This window comes from Nothobranchius furzeri, chromosome 13 (assembly GCF_043380555.1).
Source record: "Nothobranchius furzeri strain GRZ-AD chromosome 13, NfurGRZ-RIMD1, whole genome shotgun sequence".
In the NCBI taxonomy this organism is placed as follows: domain Eukaryota; kingdom Metazoa; phylum Chordata; class Actinopteri; order Cyprinodontiformes; family Nothobranchiidae; genus Nothobranchius; species Nothobranchius furzeri.
Genome location: NC_091753.1, coordinates 53297647 through 53321853, shown reverse-complemented (window position 1 = coordinate 53321853; position 24207 = coordinate 53297647). Strand labels below are relative to the sequence as shown.

Sequence of the window (24207 nt, the reverse complement as noted above, 5' to 3'; positions counted from 1 at the left end):
CAAGGGATGGGAAATATAATGTGGTTAGTTCCTTCTTCCTGATGTGTGCTGATCTGTGTTGTAACATCATCATTTCTACCTTTTTAGACTACAATTGTAATGGTTGAAGAATCAAATGAGCACCAATCTTTGTAAATATTAGTTACATTCATGATAATGGAATCACAATATGTTCTTGACAGTTAGACATAATCTAAAGAAGAACTTCTCCCGTTTTTATTTTTCTTGTACTGCGCTAATGCGCATGCGTCAGTCACCACTGTCAACCACAACTTCCTCGTTCATCTCTTTAGCCACCGCTGAGCAGTCTTTGTAACAGACATGAATCAGCCGTGTCCAAACTGCCCCACTTTTCCTTCATTAAAATGACCGCCGTCTCTTGCCAGATGATTTAACTACACCAATGACATCTGCTGAAGGCCAAACCACCCACCATTGTTCTCACTGTAATGAGTTCTGCATCACATCAGGCTTTCAGCCACTCATAACTGAAAGACAGCAATGAACCACAACCGTCTCTTCTTTGATTGAACTCTGCAGAAAAATTCCACCTTCATACAAAACAGACATTTTGCTGCAGGCAAATCGTTTCTCTATTTGAACTAACTTTGCTGTAGTATTAATAGGAAACAAGTGATGTAGCCATGAGCTGAAAACTATTCTATAAAAGTGGAATAACTTTGGGTTAAGATATAACTGATTTGGTGGTGTTCTGTTCTGATGGATCGGACGCCGATAATTATCGGCCGATCTCCATGAATTAATGTGATCTGAGTATTCTGATCAAGACCTTTCAGAGCCGCTCATACAAACTGGTCACACGTAGCTCAGACTTTGCAGCCTGAAGAGGCCGTGTGTGTGTGCTGTGCAGCCTCCTTCCCCGCTTCTATCACACAGTTCAGGAGCGCGGTGGCAAAACACAATCGAACACGTCTTGTGAAACTTTTACACCTGGTGTGAGAGTGACTCTAATTTGCATCCTGCAACAAACGCAAGAAAAAATAAAATAGCAGAGAAAGCTTTTTAGAATGCTCCACCACAATTAACTTAATAAAGAGTTTGAGGCAAGTTTTCAAGACTCAGCAGAGAATGAAAAGACACCTGGAACAGCTGAGATCAGCGGTGAAGGACAACATTTTAATTGAAAATAACGTTATCTTGAAAACATTTTACTTCTCGTCCAAGAGGCTTCTTCAGTTCCAAACCTCGTAAACAAAAAACAGATACTGTAGAAGGTTTTTGTGTATTTTTTCCCACAAAAAGGAAAATTAAAACACATTTTTTGTCAAAAACTAGGCAATGCTATGGTTTCCTCTGTCCAGATCGATCACTTAGCCAGTAACTCATAAACACGCTGAAATCTTAGCAGAGGTAAGGTAGCAATAGACCTGGACGAAGAATCCCTACTCTCACTAGGTACATAGTTTAAAAATGAAAAAGGAACAGTCGAAAAACAACTTGAAAACATTTTAACCAAAGAGAAACCACCTTAGATTAGTATAAAAAACAATGAAATTAAATATTTTAAGAAAATTCCAACGCTGCACATGAAATCCATTTCTTAAATCACGTTGCCAACTTTAGAATGAAACCTGTGGTGTTTGACTGGCGTGGACGTGTCTTTATGGTAACATCTGAGAAACGACAGTCTGGTTTCTGGGAAAGTTACACAGATGTGGACCGACATGAGCACTCATAATGCTTTGCCTACTTAAAACAGCCACTGATAGACAGGGTATCTGCAGGTTTATGGAAGCCGAACTTAAGACTTTTTAAGACCTTTTTTAAGGCCACTTTGACCAAATTTAAGCTACTTTTAAAAAAAATTAAACTTAAGCTATAATTTCCAGCTGGAACCGGTGCTAACCACGTCATGAACGTGGGATTAGCCATCCAGTTACCATTAATGTTGCACTTCCCCATGGCACAAACTCCCACTAACTTAACCAGCTAATGTGCTCATCTAAAAATAGCCCCTTTTCACAACCAATCGAATGTGTACGGTTCCGCTTACACCAACATCGTACACACAAAATGCTGAACTAACTAGAAATTCACGAAAATTTTATAGAAATAAAAGAATCCTGTTTACTGGGTCTTTGGTCATTTAAGACCTTTGGAAACTATTTAAGGATTATTTGTCATTTTTAAGGATTTTTAAGGCCTTAAACTTGGAAAAGCAAATTTAAGACTTTTTAAGGACCTGCAGATACCCTGGATAGACCTCATGCAGACAACCTGCAACATCAATGTCGTTATAACCATGCTTAAATTGCACTTAGGTACTTATTTGAGAAAAACGTCAGCAAAAGAAGCGCTGGAGTGCAAACAGGTCAAATCCCTCAGATGCTGAGCTAAGGACAGTCGCCGTGATATTCGTTGACTACCTTAGCAGCAAATATCCAGAGAGGATTACATTATTGAGATTTCTTTTCTTTGCTGGTACTTACGCCATCTGTCTCTGCCACGTCTACGTTTCCGTTTGCATCATCGTCCATCTGCTTGTGGATACTACGGATCGCCTCAAAACTGAGAATGGCGTTCTCATCCTTGCATAGTGGCTCATCAATACGACAAAAATCTGGAAAGGAATCAAAAACGAGTCATTAAACAATGTGTCTTCTTAATATTTCTTATTTGTAAAATTATGGTTAGCACAGCTATCACATCAAATACGTTCATTCATTCTTTCTTTCATGATGATAATGGGCAAAAATCCACCTTGGTAGTTGATTTTATGAGTTTAAGACCTTTTGAGGTGTTCCACCTAGAGCAGGAATGAAGCCATGAGCTCAGACAGTCAAGGTTCTGACTTTTTTCCTTCAGTTCTGTCCAGTTGCCAGAAAATCCCCTTGGCGTGCAGTCGCCCTCACTAAACCACAGTTTCCTGCTGAAACAACTGAACTGCAAAAACCCGTCAGCTGAAGACAAAAGGACCGTTTACATAAAGGATTTCACTCAAGGTTCCTGTGTTACCAAGAAGTCAAGTATTGCGTTAAAGTGTCTGTCAGACAAGTAGATTAATGACTATTGGGCCTAAAATTTAATAAAACCTTGTAGTTTGTTATATTTTAAAGAGTGGGTGTTGTTTCTGACATGTTTATTTAAGCTTAAATTATCTCTTTAACCAAACATTATGTAATTTTGTCAATAATGAGCAAAGGGGCTTAATTATGTGCTCTTTAGTTTATCCCTACGCATTTATAACATCGACCTTACAGGAACCGCAGATGAAAACAAGCTTTTATGGTTAAAACGGGAACATTTACATAACAGAATAGAGTACTTGTGAATTATTATGAGCAAAACAAACAATTCCATTAACGGGGGACCATCTCAGGCCGACTGATTAATGATCTCAGAAGTGCTACAAGATTTTGGTTACCAGAGCTTCTCATTTAATTATAGATAATCCTGGAAGCATACATCTCAGTGATGTGGCTGGCTAACCACCAAGTTCTCTCCATTGTACTTTTGGGGAAATATAAATCTGCACAGATCAGGGATAATGCAGCCACTCCCAATTTGATTAGACATTTTAGCTACAAACTCTGGAGACACACTGCAATACGGGGAACATCCACTTTTACAACTAGAAACGGTTATTTGAGCCTTTATAAAGCAAATAAAACTTTTCTGGGGACCAAAATGGCCCAGGAGACCTGGTAAATGACCAATTACAACCCTATAATAAAGCCCTACAACTGGTTTGCCCCGCCCACTCGGTCAGGACATGATTATTAAATAAGCTGCATGTTGATTGGTCGATTTACCCCGATGGATTTTAGACAATGCCTGAAGCTAGAGTACAGCCATGACCTTATGGACAAGCTACAGACTACCTGGTGTTCCTTCATATTCCCGGCTCTTCCTGGAATGTTCCATGTGATTCCAAAAATCAGGAAATAAGAGTTCAAAATTGTCGTCTGAAGCTACTTTCTGCTCCAGAGTACGGCTTACCAGGCATTCTTTCCCACTAGAGACCACTGCTAATGCATTGATCTAACGAGTGCTCCACACCTTTAAAAGGATAATTATAAAGCTAAGAAACTGAGTCCAGACTAGACACAATCCTATCCGGGTCTGCGTGAGAGCTGTAGTCCTACGTTTGGAGATCTGGCTCATAAATCTGTTTCAGGGCTAAATAAAACTTGATAAGAACAAATAAACACTGACAAAAGGATGAAAAGGGTTAGTTAGATAGTGATTATGATGATTATTCAAGACGCTATAGATTTTCAACCAGTCCCCAGATTTTTGTACGAGTCCACAACTCAATAAATAGGACTTCCTTATATGAGGCTGCTTGTGCAACAAAACGAGGTAAACTCGTAAAAATAACACCCTAACTTCCTCTTTAATACGCGGTGGAGCTACAGTTCACAAATCTTGACTGATGATGTACTTTTATTGGTTAGAATCATCCACAATGCATAACATAACCCGAAGGGATTTTATTTGCCCTGAACTGGAACCAGCAGCATACCACTCCCCCTCACTGATCATGCTCTACCAAACCTGCTTCCTTTAATCCCAGAATAAGTTGTTTTGACAAGTGGGCTCCATGCCAAGTGAGACGAAACAGAGAATAAAAGAGTCACTACCAATCCTTTCAAATGGTTTCTGTTCCCAGACATGAATGAGTCTATTTTTAAGTTGGTAAAACGTGGCGTAAGTGAAACCACTAAACCATGACAAGGGACTGAACTTCCACACAGTGAACAAGGTTATTTTTAAGATACAGAATACGAGGACTTTCAGCGCTTGTAAATTTGAAAAGCCACACATCACAAAGGAAATGAACTCATTGTACCTAAAAAGTGTGAAAGTCGGTGAAAAGTCCACTAACTGCACCAGCCCTGAATTCTTCTCACATTTGGCTTGCAAACCTCCAGAGAAGATAAGGTATTTACATACCAGTCAGCCCACTTTTTTTTTGTGAGAGCTCAAGTTGCGTAATAAAACACACACCATGACTTTGCCACCTGATAACAGTCACACCTAATATATTCCAACATGATTTAGAAAATCTAACTTCTAACTTTCCGTCATGGTGAGAATAAATCCTTTTTGCTGTCGGGACTGGTGTTTGCTGGGCATTTTCACTCACATGTGAGTAAATACGTATCTACTTTAACACACAACTCAGTTATACTAAAGGTATCTTGGTGAAAAACTCTAAATTAAGCATCCTCGTAGAAATGCAAACATCACTTGTTTGAATGGCTTATAAAAATAAATGCTCCCCAACAGCATCTCTAGATCCTCGTGTCACATGCATAACTATTATAATTAATGTTTGACAGATGAAAATGCAACCATCGCTCATAAATGCAGTGCATTCCTCCAAGCACAGCAACCAAAGTCGAAGGCCTACTTAACAAATAATGAGTGGAAACGTGTTAAAAACTCCTAATTTATGAATAACTAAACAGTTCAACAGATACTTAATTATTACCGTATTATTTGGTATTTAGAAAAATTCCCCATGTGGTCTGACAAACATTAGCTCAATTAGCTCCAGTTTGACTGGCTGGCTAGCTCCATGCTTGAGGACAGAGCTTAATGGTAAATGCCAGCTGTACTATTCTCAGCCTGGCCACATTTAGAGTCTGAACAATCACCAAGACGCAGCACGAACTGCAATACTCTGCCAATATGTAGTGTTTGTGTCACTTTGGTTTTAATAGGAAGATTAAAAGCAAGGCATTAGTGTGACTACAGAAGAATTATGTAGTGAAAGGTCACCTACCTGGTGTATTACTGTTATCTAGTAGAGAATCTGATGCAGATGAGTTTTGTTTTTCAGGCACACCTTCCCCAATGAGGCACAAACAAAATATCCACAAGGTCACAGATTTGTAAAGCTCCATGTCGGCTGTTTGCTGGAAAGAAAGCAGATGCCTTTAAATCACAAGCGCTCTAGGATAATTAATTTGCACTTTCAGTCTATGTTTATAGTCAAAAATCATTACTTAAACATGGGAGAGAGGGAGATTATCAAAGAACTGAGCACATGTAACTCTATTTAGATGCAACAACTTCCTTTTTACTTTTAATGGCAGTTTTGGACACGACAACCCCCGCATGAGCAAGTCTAACAAGTGATTTTTTACTACAGCAAATAGCACCAATGAATAATAGTTATGTCTGGACATTGTTTTCCAGCAGCAATAAGATGCAGGTCACAAAAACTGGTGTTGTGTTGTGAAATACTTGCAATTACATCAAGATAATTACTCAAACTCGTCTGCTCTTCCTGGGTGAAACCCGCAGTGCTGGCTTGCATGGCTTCAATGAGAGGTAGTCGTTGCTTTTTCTTAACAGCTGTGTTTTGATCTTGTGAACCAAATCACACATGCAGATATCACTTACGGTGCAAAACAAACACACAATCACAAATAATCAGCCCAACAAGTCACAACAGCCTGGTTCTCTGCGTTCCTCTGTCAAGCCTCGACAAGCTAGCAAGCAGCACGGCTCGGCTGACTAACATATGGAGTCCCTCCGAACAAACGGAGCACCACAAAAGCTAAAAATCATTTATATTTTTTCGCCCTTTTACCTCAGTCGGTCTACACTGGACTCAACATTTTATATTTTTCAATGTGTGCACATTAGCCACTGCTTAGCTAACAACAACGTTACTAGTTTTAGCTAGGCTAACAGGCACTGCTAAGTCTGACCTCAAAATAACTAAACACAGGAACTAAAGTTACCTGTCATGTATTTTGAGCCCACAAATCGGTAATTTCAGCTCTGTGTGAACATTGCTGATTATGCTTGGTCCCGCGGAGTTGAAGCACAGGGAACTCCACCTCTTGTAGGAGATCTCGGTTTTCCACCGAACCAGAGACTGAACCGAAAAAACCGCAGCGAGCTCGTCTTCCTCTACAAGGTAGTCATCAGTCGTGACTGGCAAATGTCGCCCCTCACAGGACTAGAACAGTACTGCAGAGCAACGAATGTGCCAGAAGTGAGACATCTAGCGGACCTTTTTGGTAATTACAATGAAAAAAAGAACAGCGTCTTGTTTTTATTTTCTTTGTGTCGTTTAAAGCCTTAATCATCCACAAAATGCAGTGTAAATATGGAAAGAAAATATTTTTAATACTTTAAATATTAAACCCACATTGACAGTATTTAAACTGTTTTAAATAAAATACATCGATATGCTAATAATAAAGTAATTACAAAATTAACTTTTAAATAAAACTTGACAAACCAAGTTTAATGGCGTGGATTATCAAAGTAATAAATATAACCATTCAAATGATTTTCCACGAGAGAGTGCTATGACATTGAACAGTTTTGTTTGTTTAAAAACGAAAACAAAAAACAAATGTGTTGGCTACTATGCCAGTCAAGCCTCAGATAAAAGTAACTGCAAAAAAATTATGACTTGTGCAAAATAAAGTCTGAGAAGTAATGGCTTTTAGGTCAAGGTATTATTCATGATGTTAATTAAGAACACTTAAAGACATGTGCCAACTGCACCTTCACATTTGAAAGTAAAAATCTGACAAACTTGAAGAAATCAAACTTCAGATTAACACGCACACATTGGCTGTCCACATAGTAGCTGTGCGATATGTAAGAGTCTGTATTTTACAAAACTTAATACGCTTTGTAGGTGAAGGCATCCACAAATATGACACTGAGGCAGCATACTTCCAGATGCCATGAAAATATATGAGAGTGACATCAACAGCTTCCAAACACTTTAGAATTCCTGTCATGAAAATATGTGAAAAAGGCCATCCCAGTCTTCTTCTGTGTGGGCACTGATGTTATCCTCAGACGGCTGACGGACTCCACATTTACTGCTCAGTCTCTGACTTTCTAGTCAGAAGTCTTTATCCTCAGCAGATGAAATGATCACAATCTGACGGCTCTTAAAGTCCCACACAGCTGTCAGATGGAAAGCCATGTTGGAGAAGACCACAAGGTACTCAAACAGCGCGAAAAACGTGTAACCTGTCAGCAGAGGGAGATAGAGAAGATGTTCAGCTGAGCATTTACAGCTGTCCATTTACTATTAAAAGACTCAGAAGATCAAATCAAATTAAAGGTTATTTATATAGCACGTTAAAACAACTGGTTCGCCAAAGTGCTAAAAAGAGATTAAAACGCATCATAAAAGAAAATTACGCTGGCAAGGACAGAGCAGCAAATGACAGAGTAGCCAAAGTTGTTGAGTAAATGAAATAAGAAACATACAAAAATAAATAGAGATGTAAAAATAGTAGAGGCACATACTGCGAAAGCATTTATATTTGGATCTGGGCACTTCTAATAAGTTTTGAGCAGTTGACCTGAGGGCTCTTGCTGGTATGTTGAGATGGGTCTGCTCAGTCAAAAAGGATGGTGCCACTCTTTTACTGATTTCAAAGCAAAAGTTAGTCATTAAAGAATCAAATTGATCTGGAAGCCAGTGCAGAAAGGCCAAAACAGGATATGTGTTCGAATTTCCTTCTGATGGTCAGCAGGCGAGCAGCAGCAGTTTGGACTGTACGTGACACAAACGACTTTTTAAATCCAGAGTAGAGAGCATTGCAATAGCCACGTCTGGATCGGGTATCTCAAGGTCATTAAATAAAAGAAGGGGATTGACTTTACTCAGTAGCATTAAGTGGGAAAAATAAATTACACAACCAATTTTATTTGTCTGTCTAAGATTGTTGTACAACATAACTCCCAATTTCTTCACAAAATACTTTAAGTGTGGCGCCAAAGAGCAAAAGCTCTGATTTAACAAGACTGAGCTATGAAGGTCACCCAACAGCAAGCATTCGGTTTCGCTTTCATTAAGGTGTAAAAAATTCTGTGCTAGCCACTAGGGGTTGTATCAACTAGTCGACTTCACTGCTCTGTAGTGACTTTTTATGCCTGTCATCGACTAGTCGCTGTCACCTGATAATGACTGACAAGATGCAGTCTTCGAAAAAGACAGCAGGTGACGAGCCCCTGCGCGTTGGGAGGTGACGCGCTGTGCCAGAGCGTCGGTATCTGACGCCCGCCGTAAAACAGACATTTGACCGAATTGTGACTTTTACGCCGGGGACACACCGGCTGCGAAGCGCAGAGAAGCGAATCGCTCACGAAATTCGGCCGCTGCTCGCCGCTCCTCAGTTCAGATCAGACGCGCCCCAGTCGAGGCGCGCCTCGACTCAGCTGTAGTTTTTCTTTTAAACACTTGGTGTCCTCCATTTCCTCTCTGCCTTTTCTCAGCTCTTTTCCTCTACGTTTGAGTGTTTGTACGCGTGTGCGTGCGTGTGTGTGTGTGTGTGTGTGTGTGTGTGTGAACCTGGTATGAGTGTTTTTTGCCAGTTGAATCTCTTGGAACCCGCTCCAATTCTGCAGCTGTATCCTAGCAGTTTCTTCCGAAATGGGTACGTAAATAATCATGTTTTTCGGGGGTCGTACAGCTCCTTGTGTTTCTCGACTTCCATAATTCATTTAAAGTCATCCAACTTAACTGCTTGCCTCAGACTTTCTGCCTCTCTGTCCTGTTTGCTCTGGTGAAAAGACACCCAAAACCACTCCCTCCTTCACGTGGTCACACACGCACACAAGTTCGATGTGTGTGTATGTGTGTGCGTGTTCGTGTAGTTTTTCTGCAGTGTCTGTTTACGAACACATTTGACTATTGCGGAATTTTATTTTGAAATGCTTTATTTTGCTAAGTTTACCGGCCTGCCTCTTATGTCTACGTTTGACTTCCTGCCAGAATTGACGCGATTCACCCACGGCTCGCGAAAAAAATAGAGCCAACGCCGAAATGATCGCTGCACGGCGCGGGCTAGAGCGCCGGCGCGAGGCGATTCGCGGCACTTCGGCGGCCCATGTGGTCTATAGACTAGCTTAACAAGGGCGCCGAATGAAGGCGGTCCCATTTTCGCGGCGCTTCCGCAGCCAGTGTGTCCCCGGCGTTACCCTCTTGCAATGTAACCTTCCCCTCACCCCCATCCTAACCTTAACCAGCTTGTGCATGCAAAGCTCTGATCGTTGACGCGCTCCAGACATCTGCGTCCTGAGCACGGCCACAGTAACATCAAATTAGGTGTCGCCACCTCAAAAACTAATTTAACACGCAATCGTTCATGTCGGCCCATTTCCTTTTATGTTTTCTGTCTTTAATTTGTGCCTGATATATTTTGCTACAGTGGAGCGGAGCGCATCACCCGTTTTGTCCTCCAGTGACGCACCTCACCGGTGAGGCCGGCGTGCACTCCACTGTTTTTGCGGTCGGTAGATCTTTTACAACTGCAGTTAAAAGGTAACTCATGAGGTGAATATATATGAAGCCAGGTAACAGTTTCTTTTTAGGATTGAGAGGAGATGCAGGAAGATAATAAACAGAGACAGGACAGAAAAATAGTCGGGGGGGTGGGGGGTGGGGGGGTGGGGGGGGGCTGAAGCAAGATGCTGAAACTACCGTTGTTAAAAGAGATGTTTAACTTAGAAAATGTGGACACAGTTTTAATTGTCAAAAACTCCAGCGAACACCCCCCCCCCCCCCCCCCCCCCCGACGTGTATGATGTCATCAACGACTTGTCGAAGTCGACTCGATTTTCATTACTTGGCGGTCGACTTCAAAAAATTTAAGTCATGCAGCCCCTACTAGCCACCGCTGAAAGTCTTACAGAGGTTGCAGTGACAATCCTTTATGAGCTTTCAAGGGTAGGTACATCTGAATATCATCAGCCTAGCAGTGAAAAGAAATAACATTGTGATAAAACCCATGGGCAATATATATTTAAGGAAAACAGAAGTGCACCAAGAACGAAGCCTTAAGGAACACCGCAGGAAATGGGAGCTACAGAAGAGGAGCATGCACCAACGTTAACAGACGCTTCTATTGGTGAGGCAGACTCTAAACCAATTTAGCGCAGTACCTCGGATACCAACCAGCCCCTCCCAATGTGAAAAAGGGATTTCATGATCTACTGTGTTGAAGGTTGCAGTAAAGTCTAAGGGCCAAGACATATTTGCTGTTTAACGACTGTAATCCTTCTTTAAAATGGCTGCCAAGCGTTACTTGTGTTGATTTGAAGCACTGTGTGTGCTTGAAATTAACACAACGCGTCCCAATGCTGCAATATGTGAGTAACCAGTAGGTGGAGTTGACAAAAATGATAAATGACCAGCACTTGTATAGCGCCCCTCAGAGTAAGGACTCTAAAGTGCTTTACAATACAGTGTATCATTCATCCATTCACACACACATTCACACACTGATGGTGATAATGGTGATGAGCTACGTTGTAGCCACAGCTGCCCTGGGGCGCACTGACAGAGGTGAGGCTGCCGAGCACAGGCGCCACCGGTCCCTCTGATCACCATCAGCAGGCAAGGCGGGTTAATTGCCTTGCCCAAGGACACAACAGCAGAATTTTCTGTCCAGAGCCGGGATTGAACCTGCAACCTTCCAATTACTGGACAACCCGCTCAACCTGTTGAGCTAGTGCTGCCCAAAAAGAGCGAGACACACTCACCACTCACACTCGCCATCTCTGGTTCAGAGAACTTTCACACCATCAACGATAGTGCTGCAGTATTATTTTTCTGTCGGGATCTCAAATTTAACTAGTTAGTGAACAATTTTATTGTCGCCACGTTTGTTTTTGTTGTACTCACAAACCTGACTCTCTATCCGGTCTGAGTTCTCTAGTGCACCCCTAGTGGAACACCCTAGTACGCAGTGTTGTGCCCAAACCATCGACATAATATACATGGACATCTTCTTTCCATAGGCTCCAATATCACTTTATTGAGCCCAAATGGGAGGTGGCCACCACCGCCATTTTGACCGTGTCACAGTTTCCGTCAAGCCCAGACAATTCCATAAAAGGGAAGAGAGGTGGAGCTGAGGGTGGTGCTGTAAGGCTGGGATCAATTGACGACACCCGGTCGAACTAGCTACAAGCTAACCCAAAGCTAACCCAAATCTAATGCGGAGGTGGGAGCTAAGCTAACGGAGGTAGCAACCTAGCTACAACCGGAGTTAACTGTGCACAACACATGAGCTTCTGAGTCAGAGATACGCCGGGCTGACCGCTGAGTAAAACCGGGTGGAACACAGAGGTCTCGGAGACCTCCACAAGCCGGCAGCTGCACAGCAGACAAGCGCCGCTGCGCAGAGCTGCTGCTGGGGAGAACCGGGTGGAAAGGTTTCCATCCCAGAGCTCCACAAGCTGTCAGCCCACCGCAGCACACAGAAGCCGCGATCAGACAGAGATGCGCCGAGCTGCTGGGAGAACCAGCCGTTATTCCGGGTGGAAAACATCTGTCTCCCGAGAGCTCCACAAGCCGATAGTCGGAACCCAGCTCCACCAACATGTTATATTTCAACCCATTTTCTAAAGTGCAGCAATATGTTAAATGCACTGGGTTTTACCCTATTACATTTAATTTCATGGTTAAACAGTACATGTTAAAATCTAATACTGTAGGGTAACAAACTTTTAAACAAACTTTCCCAACACTGCTAGTACTACATGCAGTGCCATGTAGCAGCAAATATGTGAGCAAACACGCAGCCTGCACCAACACGAGGTTAAACAGCAAGTATATTCCAGGCCAGCAGCACAATCCACAGTATCCCTGGCTAGTAGAGCATCGTTGTCGAGTTTTAACAGTGCAGCTTCAGTGCTATGTCCAGATTTAAACCCAAATTTTCCTGAATGCCATTTTCACATAGAAAAGTACGGAATTGGGAAAGATAATCTGATGCAATACTTACTTCCTGATTCACAGTACATGTTGTGTTTCCAGTAAAAGAATCCAGCAAAAAAGCAGAAGCACACATTGAGAAGTAAAAAACGCACTTTCCAGTGGTGAGACTTGACATCCTTAAAGGACAAATCACACAAAAACAATGAAATACTGCAAATGATGTGATGAATTAAGATTTACATGTTTGTTGTAAATTTCTTACCTCAGGACTTAATGAATACTTTTTAATTGCCTTCCACAGACAGCATGTTATCAGCATGTAGACAATGGAGCTGATAATAAACAGGACGAAACCTTCCTTGTGCACAACTATAACAGGGAAGGAGAATAAAGGCAATTAAGGATGCATTTTAAAATAACTTTACGTTACATGCAAAGCACATGTGGTGTCTGAATGACCAACATCTTCATGAATAGAAAGGAAATTAGAAAAATCAAAACACAAGCAAACCAATAACAGTAAGGTGTGATTTATACTCACGGTACGTCTCAGTGGACGACACGTATGTGAGGAGCAGGAGGCCAAGGTTCTCAAAAAATGAAAACACCAGGCTCAAGCAGCTGAGCGGACTCTCTGGAAACCTGGAAGTGAAGCGACTCTTGTAAAATCTGAAGTAGGTGAAGGCTACCAGAAGCCTCGGTGCAGAGTGAAGTCCGATGCAGAACCGCCATATGTAGCACTCAGGACTCAAGCTGATAGAGGCACTAATGGACGGCAAGTAATTAGGAACCTGGAAACATGCAACAGGGAGGTTTTATTAAGTAAAACTGCGGAATTTAAAACATCTGATATGAATGTTGCACATAAATTAAAACAAAGGTAATAACGTTTCATACAGTCAAGTATTGTAACATACACAACCAAAGTCACAACCAAAAAAGGTCACACAATCTAATATTTTGTTGGACCGGGTTCAGCTTTGACTACGACACACATTGGTTGTGGCGATGCTTCCATCAGCTTCTGCAACGTCACCAGATTTATTCCCATCCATTGTTGCATTAATGTTTCACCAAAGTCTTGCATTGATGATGGTAGAGTCTGACCACTGCACAAAGCCTTCTCCAGCACATCCCAAGGATTCTCAGTGGGGTTCAGGTCTGGACTCTGCGGTGGCCAATTCATGTGTGGAAATGATGTCTCATGCTCCCTGAACCACTCTTTCACTACCTGAGCCGATGAATCCTGGCAGTGTCATCTTGGAATATGGCCGTGCCATCAGGGAAGATGGAATAACCTGGTCATTCAGTATATTCAGGTAGTCAGCTGACCTCATTCTTGGAGCTCGTCCTGTTGCTGAACCTAGACCTGAACACCTGCAGCAAGCCCAGATCATAGCACTGCTCCAACAGGCTTGTACAGTAGGCACTAGGCATGATGGGTGCATCACTTCATCTGCCTCTCTTCTTACCCTGATGCGCCATCACTCTGGAACAGGGTCCATCTGGACTCATCAAACCAGTTTTAATAAGGCGTTGGACAGTTCTTAACCCAGTTTTTAGTCGTTTCTGCATCTCCTTAGATGTTTCCTCTGCTTGATGCCAATGATCTGACCCTTCTCACACAGACTAACATCTTTTACACGACCACCAGATGTGTCTTTCCATGTGGTTGTTTAATAAATGAGAAGCAACTCGTTGCACCAGTTGGGTTAAATAACTTGTTGCAGCTGAAAGATAATCACCCATGCAGTAATTATCCAATAGGAGGCTCCTACCTGTTTGCTTAGTTGAATCCAGGTGATGACTTTTTCTTAGCCGAGCAGTGTATGTAAAAACATTGATACTCAAACTATTTACATTACCTGACAATGTGTACCAGTAGCATCTTCAAAATGAAAAAGAGAGGAAATGGCCACGCAGGTTATTAGTCCGAACAAAGGCAGGCACACAGTTCCTATCACACACGAGGTGAATGAAATACTGATGACCAGCGGCTTCTCGTGCCCCAGAATGTTTGAGCCGTGCAGCATTTTTCTCTGCAAAGAAAAAAAAAATAGAAAAACCATTTAAATCAACTCAATTAAGATTGGTTTGGTAACCAACACAAGGTCACATTTGGACGGTGGGTTGTTAGTTGGATCCAGCATTATGGAAAAGCCAACTGAATCATTTGCATCCTGAACAAAACGTTTAATCTATGATGCACTGACTGGATTTTAAACTAATTATTTCAATATTTTAATTAAAAAAAAACTCCAAAATGAAATGAACCCAGCACATGAATCACCAGCTGATTCTATTGTTTTACACATATTAATATATGTCATTATTCGGATGGCACACAGCTATGAAGGGAATATTCTCTTATATCTTCACGTGTGTCGTATTTTCATGAATGCATTTAACACAGCGTCACCGGTGAGGCATCCTACCTCCACTTGCTTCACCGTTGGCCGATAATTGACGTCAGTTTCACGCGCTGGTTCAACAATAAGACGATAAAAACGAGAGGATCGTGTCGCGCGGTGGAGCTGAACGTCACAGATCCCATCACGGCAAAGAGATGAGACGGGAACACCATCCAGCCGATTCAAATTCCTCGTTTTCCATTTATCCTCACAAAGATTTAGCCAAACGATCCCAGCGAATGTAAACAGGCCCGAGGATGCTGAAGACGAGAACGCGAGGCGAGGATGAGGATGAGGAGTGGGTGGGTGCGGAGCCACGGAGGGCTTCCGGAGGAGAGGGTGAGGAGGGCTGCAGGAGTCCGTTAGGTAGTGGAAATGCAGCCTGTCAAAATAATACACAGATTACATTTAAACGCAGGAGTGTGGTCCACGTGTGAGAGTGGAGGAACAGGCTGAGGAGCTCTGGAGATCTAAAAAATGATCTAAAACTGCAGCCATGGACGTAATTTTTTTTTTTTGGGGGGGGGGGGGGTACATGCCCCCCCCCCCCCCCCCACACTCTTTCCAAAGTCAGGTTTTGACCCCTGCACTTTTTACCATCCAAAAACAATGTTTTGCTATATTAAAGTAACACTGGTTGAGCTCTAGGACCAAGCAGAAAACAACTGTTTGTGTTGGAGCCTGTTTCCTATTAGTACATACTGTAAAGATTCCCCCCCCCCCCCCCGCCGTGTCCCCCCCCCCCCCCCCTCTAAAGTGAAAATTACGTCCATGACTGCAGCTGCTCTCCATGGTGCTGAAAACACAAAACAAAAACTCGTTTTTTTATGGCTTGGGATTGTTGGAATGTTTTTGAGCTGTATTCTTCCCAAAAGACCCACAGTATTACATCACCAAACACAGGCTGGATTATAATCTGAGAAATCACGTGTGTGTGGGATTAACATGTGATAGTTAGGTCTGTCCATCCGCTTCCATGCCTCAGTTCCTTTGGTGGGTTTAGGGAGAAGGATCAAGCTTTATTGCTGTTTATTATTACAACAAATAGGTTTATAACGGAAGAATTTAAATGGTATTTGGATCAAAATGATTTGCTTCAGCAAATTGGAACAGACTTTAATTTGGTTACTTGTACTCTTCAACGCCATGCCAGGTACGTTTTTATGTTCATTTTTATGATTTAGAACTGTGGGCTTCGTATACTTCTTATGTTTATTATGCTTATCAGAGTTCTCGGTCTTTATTCAAATAAAAACTAACAACTAGGAGTGAACGCCAAAATATCTAAAATCATTTCACTTCCCAAGATTTAAGAAATGTACGGTTAATTTTATTTGGCACCTGAAATTCTCATCTGCTTTTGTTTAATTTGAGTTATCGTTGTTCACTGTCAGATTTCCGCCCCTCTTCCATGAGAGCTGTTGCTGAACTTGTTGACCAGTTGTTGCAGGATTTTGCCGCCATAATCCTGTAGACATTTCAGAGGCTTTATTCAAACAGGCTATGCTAACATCTGGCCCGGCACAAATTCGACAGAAAATGAATAACTCTTGCTATAGCTAAACCCCTCATGCACGTGTATCTAAAACTGAGTTAAGAGTTCATTTATACATTTGAGGTGTGAAAAAGTAGTTTTGCTCAAATAAATGACAAATCCATGAGACTTTGAACTTATTAACCCTTTAGGCCCAATGCCTTTTTCTTTGGGCCCTGGCGCCTCCCAATTGGTAGGCCTTCAGACGTCTGGAGGCCTACGATTATTTTTGTTTTAAGGAAAGTTGAGCTCATCTCTTAAAAAAAAAAGCGGTGGCCATGCTGATAGCAGCTGTCGGATCCAACGAGCAGAGTAACAGCGTGATTCTCATCACCTATTGGTGACGGCGACGTCTTTATCAATCTGTGTCCGTATTCATTTCTTTATTATTATAATGAACGTGGAATGAGACACCTGAATCAGAACGAGAAAACAACGACCGGATTTAAAAATACATGAAGATGAATGTTTTTAAAAACATCGTCTCTAATTAACAGTTGGTCACAAGGACTTACCGTGAACAAAATGATCCTCACAAGCTGTCCGTTGCTGCAGGAGTCCAGGCTTTCTTCAGAGTGTCCGGGTGACTTCCTGTCATCTCTTTTGTATTTTGCAGTCGTTTATGGAGGAAATTCCAATAAAAAAAATGTATCATGCCATCCACGAGCCGAACAATCAACCACACAGCAAGAATGATCCATCTGCTTTGCTAAATGCTCCTGCAAACGTGCAAAACAAACAAATTATAGGCAAAATACGTTGTTTGTTGCCACACACTATCGTGATGCAATGTGAGACATCAATAAAGATCCTCCTATATGTGAGCCAGAGCAGAGGGGAGTAGAACACGGCAGTGTTTGATGTCCATGCGCTGCTTTTTGTCCCACTCATCATATGCAGCTTTAGCAGAAAAAGAAGCTTTAACCCTCCCACGGTCCTAATGGGTGACCCCGCGAGGAAAGTGGACCATTGAGCAGGGTTGATGGTTTATCCCTGGAGGTCCACGTGGCAGGGGTGAGGAGTGAGCACCACCTCACCCCTGCCACGTGGACCTCAAGGGGATAAACCATCAACCCTGCTCAATGGTCAACTTTCCTCGCGGGGTCACCCATAAAGACAGTGGGAGGGTTAAAGAAGGACAGTCTAACCTTGCATTCACTGCCCGTCACTCTGGCTCTGTATAAGCTGACATGTCGCTAAACAAGTCCCCGTGTTGTGTGTGTCTTGTTTATTTCTCCTGTCCTAGCCTGTCAGTGCGCTCAGTCAAAATATGCTCAGAAGCTCCTGACTGATTTAATGACCGACTATACGAGCGCTCTGAGGCCTGTGGAAGACACAAACGACATCCTGAACGTCACTCTACAGGTGACGCTGTCACATATCATCGACATGGTAAAACAGCACTCACACATCAACCTAGAAGTAAAAAAAAAACCTTATGGATATAGACTCGAATTGCTGATACATATGAAGCCATGTCACGAGTCTTCTTATTGCTTTTTGGTGAGTTTTTTAACATTTTTTACAGGATGAGCGAAACCAAATATTGACCGCATATTTATGGATAAGGCAAGTGTGGTTTGACGCTCACCTCAAATGGAATAAAGAGGATTACGATGGACTTGATACCATCCGTATACCTGGTAGTAATGTATGGAGGCCTGATATAGTCCTGTACAACAGGTTAGTCAAACTGATGTTGGGTTTATCTTTCAGTCAATGACCCTGAAAAGGTTCTAATGGTCAAAAGATGTTCTTGAAGTCCACTATCCTGCATGGTTTTGTTGATTTTATTGTAAAATTGCCTCTTTAGCATTTTCTCATAATCTGCAGACGCTTTTTCATCATACAAGAAATCAGATCAAACACAATGATGGAGAAAACACCCAAAATATCCTAGAGTTATTCTTCAAAACACTTTTTTTCTTTTTATTGATACAAAACCTGCTGTTTAACTGACTTTTGTTTTCTTAGTGCAGACGATCATTTCACCGTTCCTATGGACACCAATGTGGTGATCCGACACGATGGCCAGATGATGTGGGACTCTCCAGCCATCACCAGGAGCTCCTGCAGAGTGGACGTGTCCTTCTTCCCCTTTGATGGTCAGCAGTGCAGGTTTACGTACGGCTCTTGGACCTACAACGGCAACCAGCTCGACATCCAGAACGCCATGGAGAGCGCCGACCTGGCCGACCTGGTGGAGAACGTGGAGTGGGAGGTTCTCGGCATGCCAGCTGAGAGGAACATTGTTCTGTACGGCTGCTGTGCCGATCCGTACCCAGATGTGACCTACACACTGAAACTCAAAAGAAGAGCTTCCTTCTATGTTTTTAACCTGCTCATCCCATGCGTGATGATCTCTTTTCTTGCTCCACTTGGGTTCTACCTTCCAGCTGATTCTGGAGAAAAGGTTTCGTTGGGCGTTACTGTAATGCTGGCTCTGACTGTGTTTCAGCTGTTGGTTGCAGAGATCATGCCACCTTCTGAGAATGTACCACTCATCGGTAAGAATGATGTACTGATCAATTTGAACTTGCCTACTGACATCAAAGTGGTCCTAGAATTTAAAACATCATTTACCTTGTTGTTGTTGTTGAATCCAGGCAGCTTGGGGTGCCTAAAGTACCAACAAGTCTTTGCTGTTTCTGAGCGGCTTTCCTATGTAAAGTTGTAATGTTGTGATGGCCACTGAAAAATAAGTTATTCTGAGAAAAAGATATTAGACGTGTTTCTACCATCTGAACTTCAGTTTAAATGTACCAACACTTCCCGGCATGTGCATCTCCACTTTACCAGGCCAACTTTTTCAGGAACTTTCTGAGTACCTGAACAGGGGTAGGCACTCGAAATGGCCCAGTGGAGATGATGAGCAGAACTTTTTGATGAACATGATTGGTTGCAACTCTGTAACAGGGATTCCCAAAGTGTGGTGCGAGCACCCCTGGGGATGCGCGAGCTGCCGCTAGGGGGTGCGCGAGGTGAAAAGTGTAATGGCTGCGGAGCTCAGAGAAGTCTGTCATATGTCACCATTAGCATAGAAACTCATTTGTGGGTGGGCCAAAGAAAAAGTAAGTGGGCACAATAAATGTAATTGAAAACAAGTATATTTTTGCGCGCGTGTCCTCCAAATGTGCCCTAGCTTCATAATAACAATGCGCCGAGCTTCAGCACTCTGGCCTGCGCACGCCGATATGTTCCGTATTTGATCTTTTTTAACGGTGATGGAGAAATCTGAAGGTGGTGAGTCCTTCTGGCAGATTGTAATTAACACCTGTCGCAGGTGTTCTGACATTGTAAACCTCACACACAGAACATTGTGGATGTAACAAAATAACAAGAAATGATTCCCATTCAGGCTATTGACAGCGCGCTGAAGATCTGAAGTTCAGAGTGCGTCTGTCAGAGGTCAGACGTGTTCCAGCTGAACCACGGCTCACGGGTGTACAAGTGAGCACATCTGGGCTGGGCAGAAGGAATTTTACAACATTGGTTTAAATAGCGCGAGACGCGGTGACTGGAGCGGCTGTGCCGCGCGCGCACACACAGATTCAATAAGCGCACACGCTGCTTTAACTCCGGCGCGCCGTCAGACTGAAGGCAGAAATGAACGCTGCCTCCACCGTGATAAAAACTTTTAAGAGGTTATTTTTCATTGAAGGTCAAATTAAGATATTAGCTTCTGGGATGAGTCGGGTCCACTCCAGCCAGTGACTCCTCATGAACCTGACCACAAGTCCACTGCAGCATTTGTTATTCCGGTCCGCATGACAGCGGATCACAGATTCAGCCACACCATAAAACAGCAATAAGTCGGTCTGAGGTAAAAGTGAACATCATAGCTATATCTTGTCCCCTATTGACATTTGATTACGCACAAGTAGGTGATCAGCTCAGGTTTAAGCAGAACAGAAGGAAGGAGAGCGCTCTGGCCACACAGGTTAAACATTCCTACTTTAAGAAAACCGTTAAATTGCATTGTTTATGTGCTACCTGGGCACTCTAAATATTTATTTAAAATGAAATCAAAGGAAATTGTAATGGTATCGAATGCTTATTAATTACTATTTAAAAAATGAAAGTGATGGGGAATTTTTTTAACCCTGTCTGTTTAGCTTGACATCTGATATATATATATATATATATATATATATATATATATATATATATATATATATATATATATGCCCTGATGTGGGGGCTGGGTCTACATGGTCGGGACATAGAAGGGGGTGCGCGGCTAAATAAGTTTGGGAACCACTGCTGTAGGAAATAACATCAGCAGATGCCTCCAAAACAACTGGCATTAGCTGGTGAAGCATTATGGAGAAAATAAGCACAGATCGTGCTGCCTAAAAATCCTCGTTACTAAACTCCCAACACTGGAAAGCACAGCCAAACTTCCCCACGTTGTTTATGAGGCAGTTACGTCATAAAAACGTAGCTTTTTCTGGTCATTGAACGCCACATTTCACATCAAGCAGCTGCTCTCATTCTCCAAATGGATGAAATTATGATGAACTTCGACAGAATAACATTTTTTATGATATTAATGTTACTGTGGGCGCATTTTGGCGTTGATCAGCGACACTGCCAGAGCAGTCACAAAATGCTGAAACCTGCAGCGCTGAATTTGAATGGAGACACAACAGCTGAGACTGAGACATGGTATCTCCCGGTCAATTTCCCCGTCCCAGAATTTCCCCTGAAATTCCAACAATGGAAAGAGGCCTACTGGCAAAGACACATCACCTTAAAGCTGAAATAAGGAGTGTTTTTATCCAATGGCACCGTCTAGAGCAGGGGTGTCAAATATACGGCCCGCGGGCCGAATCCGGCCCGCAAACGGGTTAAATCCGGCCCGCGAGATGGTTGTGTAAACTTTATTTTCATACTTTACAATGTAGAGTGAAAATAAACTTATCTTTGTGAGCAAGTTTTCTCTGTAATGAGTATAAATAAAACAAAGCTGCGCTCAAGGCTCACACAAGAACTTGAATCACATCCTGAAGATGGCCGCCATTCAGGATGTGACTTCTGATGTTGATGTGCCGGTGAAAGCTAAAAGATGTAAAGTAAAATGAGTCAAATATACTTTAAGTGCTGCATGAAACTGATCAAGCCATGTGATCTGTAAGCTCTTTGAATCACTAAGGAATGTTTTTTTATTTTTATTTATTTTTCAAATTTTCAAGTACACTTCAGGTGTTGTACTTGTACTATTTTGGAGACACTGTCCTCAGGCTCCAGCTTTGTTTTATATTGATTGTATTAAAACAAAGAAAACAATCTGAAGTTGTTTTTAATTTACTGGTCCGGCCCACTTGGGACTAGATTTCCCTCAATGTGGCCCCTGAGCTAAAATGAGTTTGACACCCCTGGTCTAGAGGTTTAAATATGTATTGCACCTTAAGCCGTTCTCACCACTTCTGTACTTATGGACAAGAGCAACGCCTCTCATTGTAAACACACACCTCCATGGACGTAATTTTGGGGGGGGGGACAGGGGGGACATGTCCCCCCACTTTTTTTCCAAAGTCAAGTTTGACCCCTGCACTTTATACCATCCAAAAACAATATTATGCTATATTAAATTGACACTGGTTGATCTCTAGGACCAAGTGGAAAACAACCGTTTGTGATGAAGCCTGTTTCCCATTAGAGCATACTGTACCGTGTCCCCCCCACTTCTGAAGCGAAAATGATGTCCATGCACACCTCTAAATCTTTCCACTGGAGCACTTTATTAAGGAGTTGCATTTGTCTATTTTTCAAAGCTCCTGAGCCATTTTGAGCCCCAACATTGTGTATGAGGCTCAAAAGCAATTTCCAATTGTAAAAAAAAATACTTTAAGCTGACATTTATCTGTATGTTTTTATTTTATCTACTTCTATAGGAAAATATTACATTGCAACGATGACCATGATCACAGCGTCCACTGCCTTGACTATCTTCATCATGAACATTCACCACTGTGGACCGGATGCAAAGCCTGTTCCTAAATGGGCTAAAACAGTTATCCTGCAGTACATGGCCAGAATGTGTTTTGTGTTTGAGGTTGGGGAGAACTGCATGTCGGCACAGCCGGAGAAACAGGAACATCCACTCGGGAAGAACACAAACTGCAACATGAATGGACAAGCAGGGCCAGGAAAAGAAGACTTCAAAACAGAAACGTGTCAAGAGACAATGACCCCCAGAATCACGGAGGAAATAGAACACAAGGATCACGTTCTGAGTCCGTTGGGCTCAGTCGGAAGGAACCCGACCAACCACTGCAGCACTTGGAACAACGGTATCTTTATTAGCATGGACTGTGAGGATTCAGGGAGTCAGAGGAGAAGCAGGAAGGGCGGAGTGAGTGATGGAGGGAAAAAAGAAAAAGATTCTTCCTGCAGCACTCTCAGCACCAACGGTCCGCTGCAGCGTAACGTTGAGTACATCGCTAACTGCTACAAGGATCAGAGGGCCACGCAGAAAAGAACAGGGGAGTGGAAGAAAGTAGCTAAAGTCTTAGACCGCTTTTTCATGTGGATTTTTTTCATAATGGTATTTCTCATGAGCCTTCTTATCATGGGCAAAGCCATTTAAATCCCCAACACTTCAAAAACACGCAAGAATGTTTTATTTGGATTTGATCCAAACGCTTTTTAAACATTCATTCTACAAATGATTTCTCTTTAGGCACCAAAGTGTCATGATTAAAACAACTTTTTTATTCTTGTCACAGTGATTTGACAAATTATGCATTTATTCTGTTTAAATATGAAAATGCAGATAGGTCTTTCAATGAGATTTATTTAGGGTGGTTATGAGATTCACCAAAGTTAAATAACTTATCTCTAAGACAAAAAAAAAATGCATTTTTGTTCCTTGTTTAGAAAAATGTTTCAGAAAACATCTTCTGCCCTGAAATCAGCAATGAAATCAATAACACAAATCAAATGTGCTGTTCAAGCGGTGCTATTGAAAGATCAGGAATGACTTTTACTTTATTAATTGAGTGAATCCTGTACGTTTAAAATTTTATTTAGTTATGTAATTTGACTAAATATGGATACATTTAAAGGGACTTTACGGAGTTTTGAATTTTTTTGCTCGCGATTGCCCCCTCAGGCCAAAAGCGTAACGACAGCTTCAATAGTAGGCTCGTGGACGAGGCGCGCATGCTGTACGTGCACACTCCTTAACGAAAATAACAGCTGAGACAGTCCCTTGTGTGTGTGTGTGTGTGTGTGTGTGTGTGTGTGTGTGTGTGTGTGTGTGTGTGTGTGTGTGTGTGTGTGGCCCGGAGGACAGAGGACAGGAGAATGTGCAGCTAATTAATTAAATAATTTGGTTCTGTACCTTTCTCTTCAGCACAGCCAACAAAGGTTTATGATGGGTCAGTCCTCCTGCATGCTCAGATCATTCCCTTCCCTTGCTTGAAAAATTGTTCCAAATGAAAGTTGAACCCACATCTTTTTTATCTGTGAATTCAATGCCGTTCGGCGAGTATCAAATAAAAATTTGGGCATCTTACTGTAAAAAAATATACCATTAATGTAAAAAAGAAACTCTAAATGAACTATGTTCACACCCA

At 42.2% G+C, this 24207-nt stretch overlaps 3 protein-coding genes across 7 annotated transcripts in view; 1 reads left to right on the top strand and 2 right to left on the bottom strand.

Annotated features, from left to right (window-relative positions):
* stim1a (stromal interaction molecule 1a) overlaps positions 1-6894 on the bottom strand; it is a 30352-nt gene extending 23458 nt beyond the window's left edge. For all 5 annotated transcript variants that reach the window (XM_054742457.2, XM_054742456.2, XM_015951016.3 and 2 more), the window contains exons 1-3: positions 6720-6894; positions 5753-5885; positions 2451-2581 (exon numbers count right to left, since the gene is read on the bottom strand). In XM_054742457.2, coding sequence (XP_054598432.1) covers positions 2451-2581; positions 5753-5873 — 252 coding nt within the window. In that variant the 5' untranslated portion in view covers positions 5874-5885; positions 6720-6894. The remainder of the gene's footprint in view (positions 1-2450; positions 2582-5752; positions 5886-6719) is intronic.
* Positions 6895-7087: 193 nt separating this feature from the next.
* On the bottom strand, positions 7088-15386 carry LOC107380548 (post-GPI attachment to proteins factor 2). The gene is made up of 6 exons (XM_015951850.3): positions 15115-15386; positions 14545-14718; positions 13221-13470; positions 12942-13048; positions 12747-12855; positions 7088-7977 (listed from the first exon to the last, which is right to left on the bottom strand). Exons 2-6 carry the CDS (start codon positions 14710-14712, stop codon positions 7847-7849), a joined length of 765 nt encoding a protein of 254 aa, XP_015807336.2. The 5' UTR covers positions 14713-14718; positions 15115-15386; the 3' UTR covers positions 7088-7846.
* Positions 15300-23791, top strand: chrna10a (cholinergic receptor, nicotinic, alpha 10a). The gene is made up of 5 exons (XM_015951018.3): positions 15300-15429; positions 17871-18016; positions 18153-18307; positions 18599-19131; positions 22522-23791. Exons 1-5 carry the CDS (start codon positions 15348-15350, stop codon positions 23214-23216), a joined length of 1611 nt encoding a protein of 536 aa, XP_015806504.2. The 5' UTR covers positions 15300-15347; the 3' UTR covers positions 23217-23791.
* Positions 23792-24207: the final 416 nt, after the last annotated feature.

Coding starts and splice junctions, on each gene's coding strand:
- LOC107380548 (XM_015951850.3), bottom strand. CDS start 14,712: ATGCTGCACGGCTCAAACATTCTGGGGCACGAGAAGCCGCTGGTCATC. Junction 13,471..14,544: donor CTACTGGTACACATTGTCAG/GTAATGTAAATA, acceptor GCATGTTTCCAG/GTTCCTAATTACTTGCCGTC. Junction 12,856..12,941: donor AGTATTCATTAAGTCCTGAG/GTAAGAAATTTA, acceptor TTGTCCTTTAAG/GATGTCAAGTCTCACCACTG.
- chrna10a (XM_015951018.3), top strand. CDS start 15,348: ATGCTGAAGACGAGAACGCGAGGCGAGGATGAGGATGAGGAGTGGGTG. Junction 15,430..17,870: donor GAGGGCTTCCGGAGGAGAGG/GTGAGGAGGGCT, acceptor CTCCTGTCCTAG/CCTGTCAGTGCGCTCAGTCA. Junction 18,308..18,598: donor GATATAGTCCTGTACAACAG/GTTAGTCAAACT, acceptor TTGTTTTCTTAG/TGCAGACGATCATTTCACCG.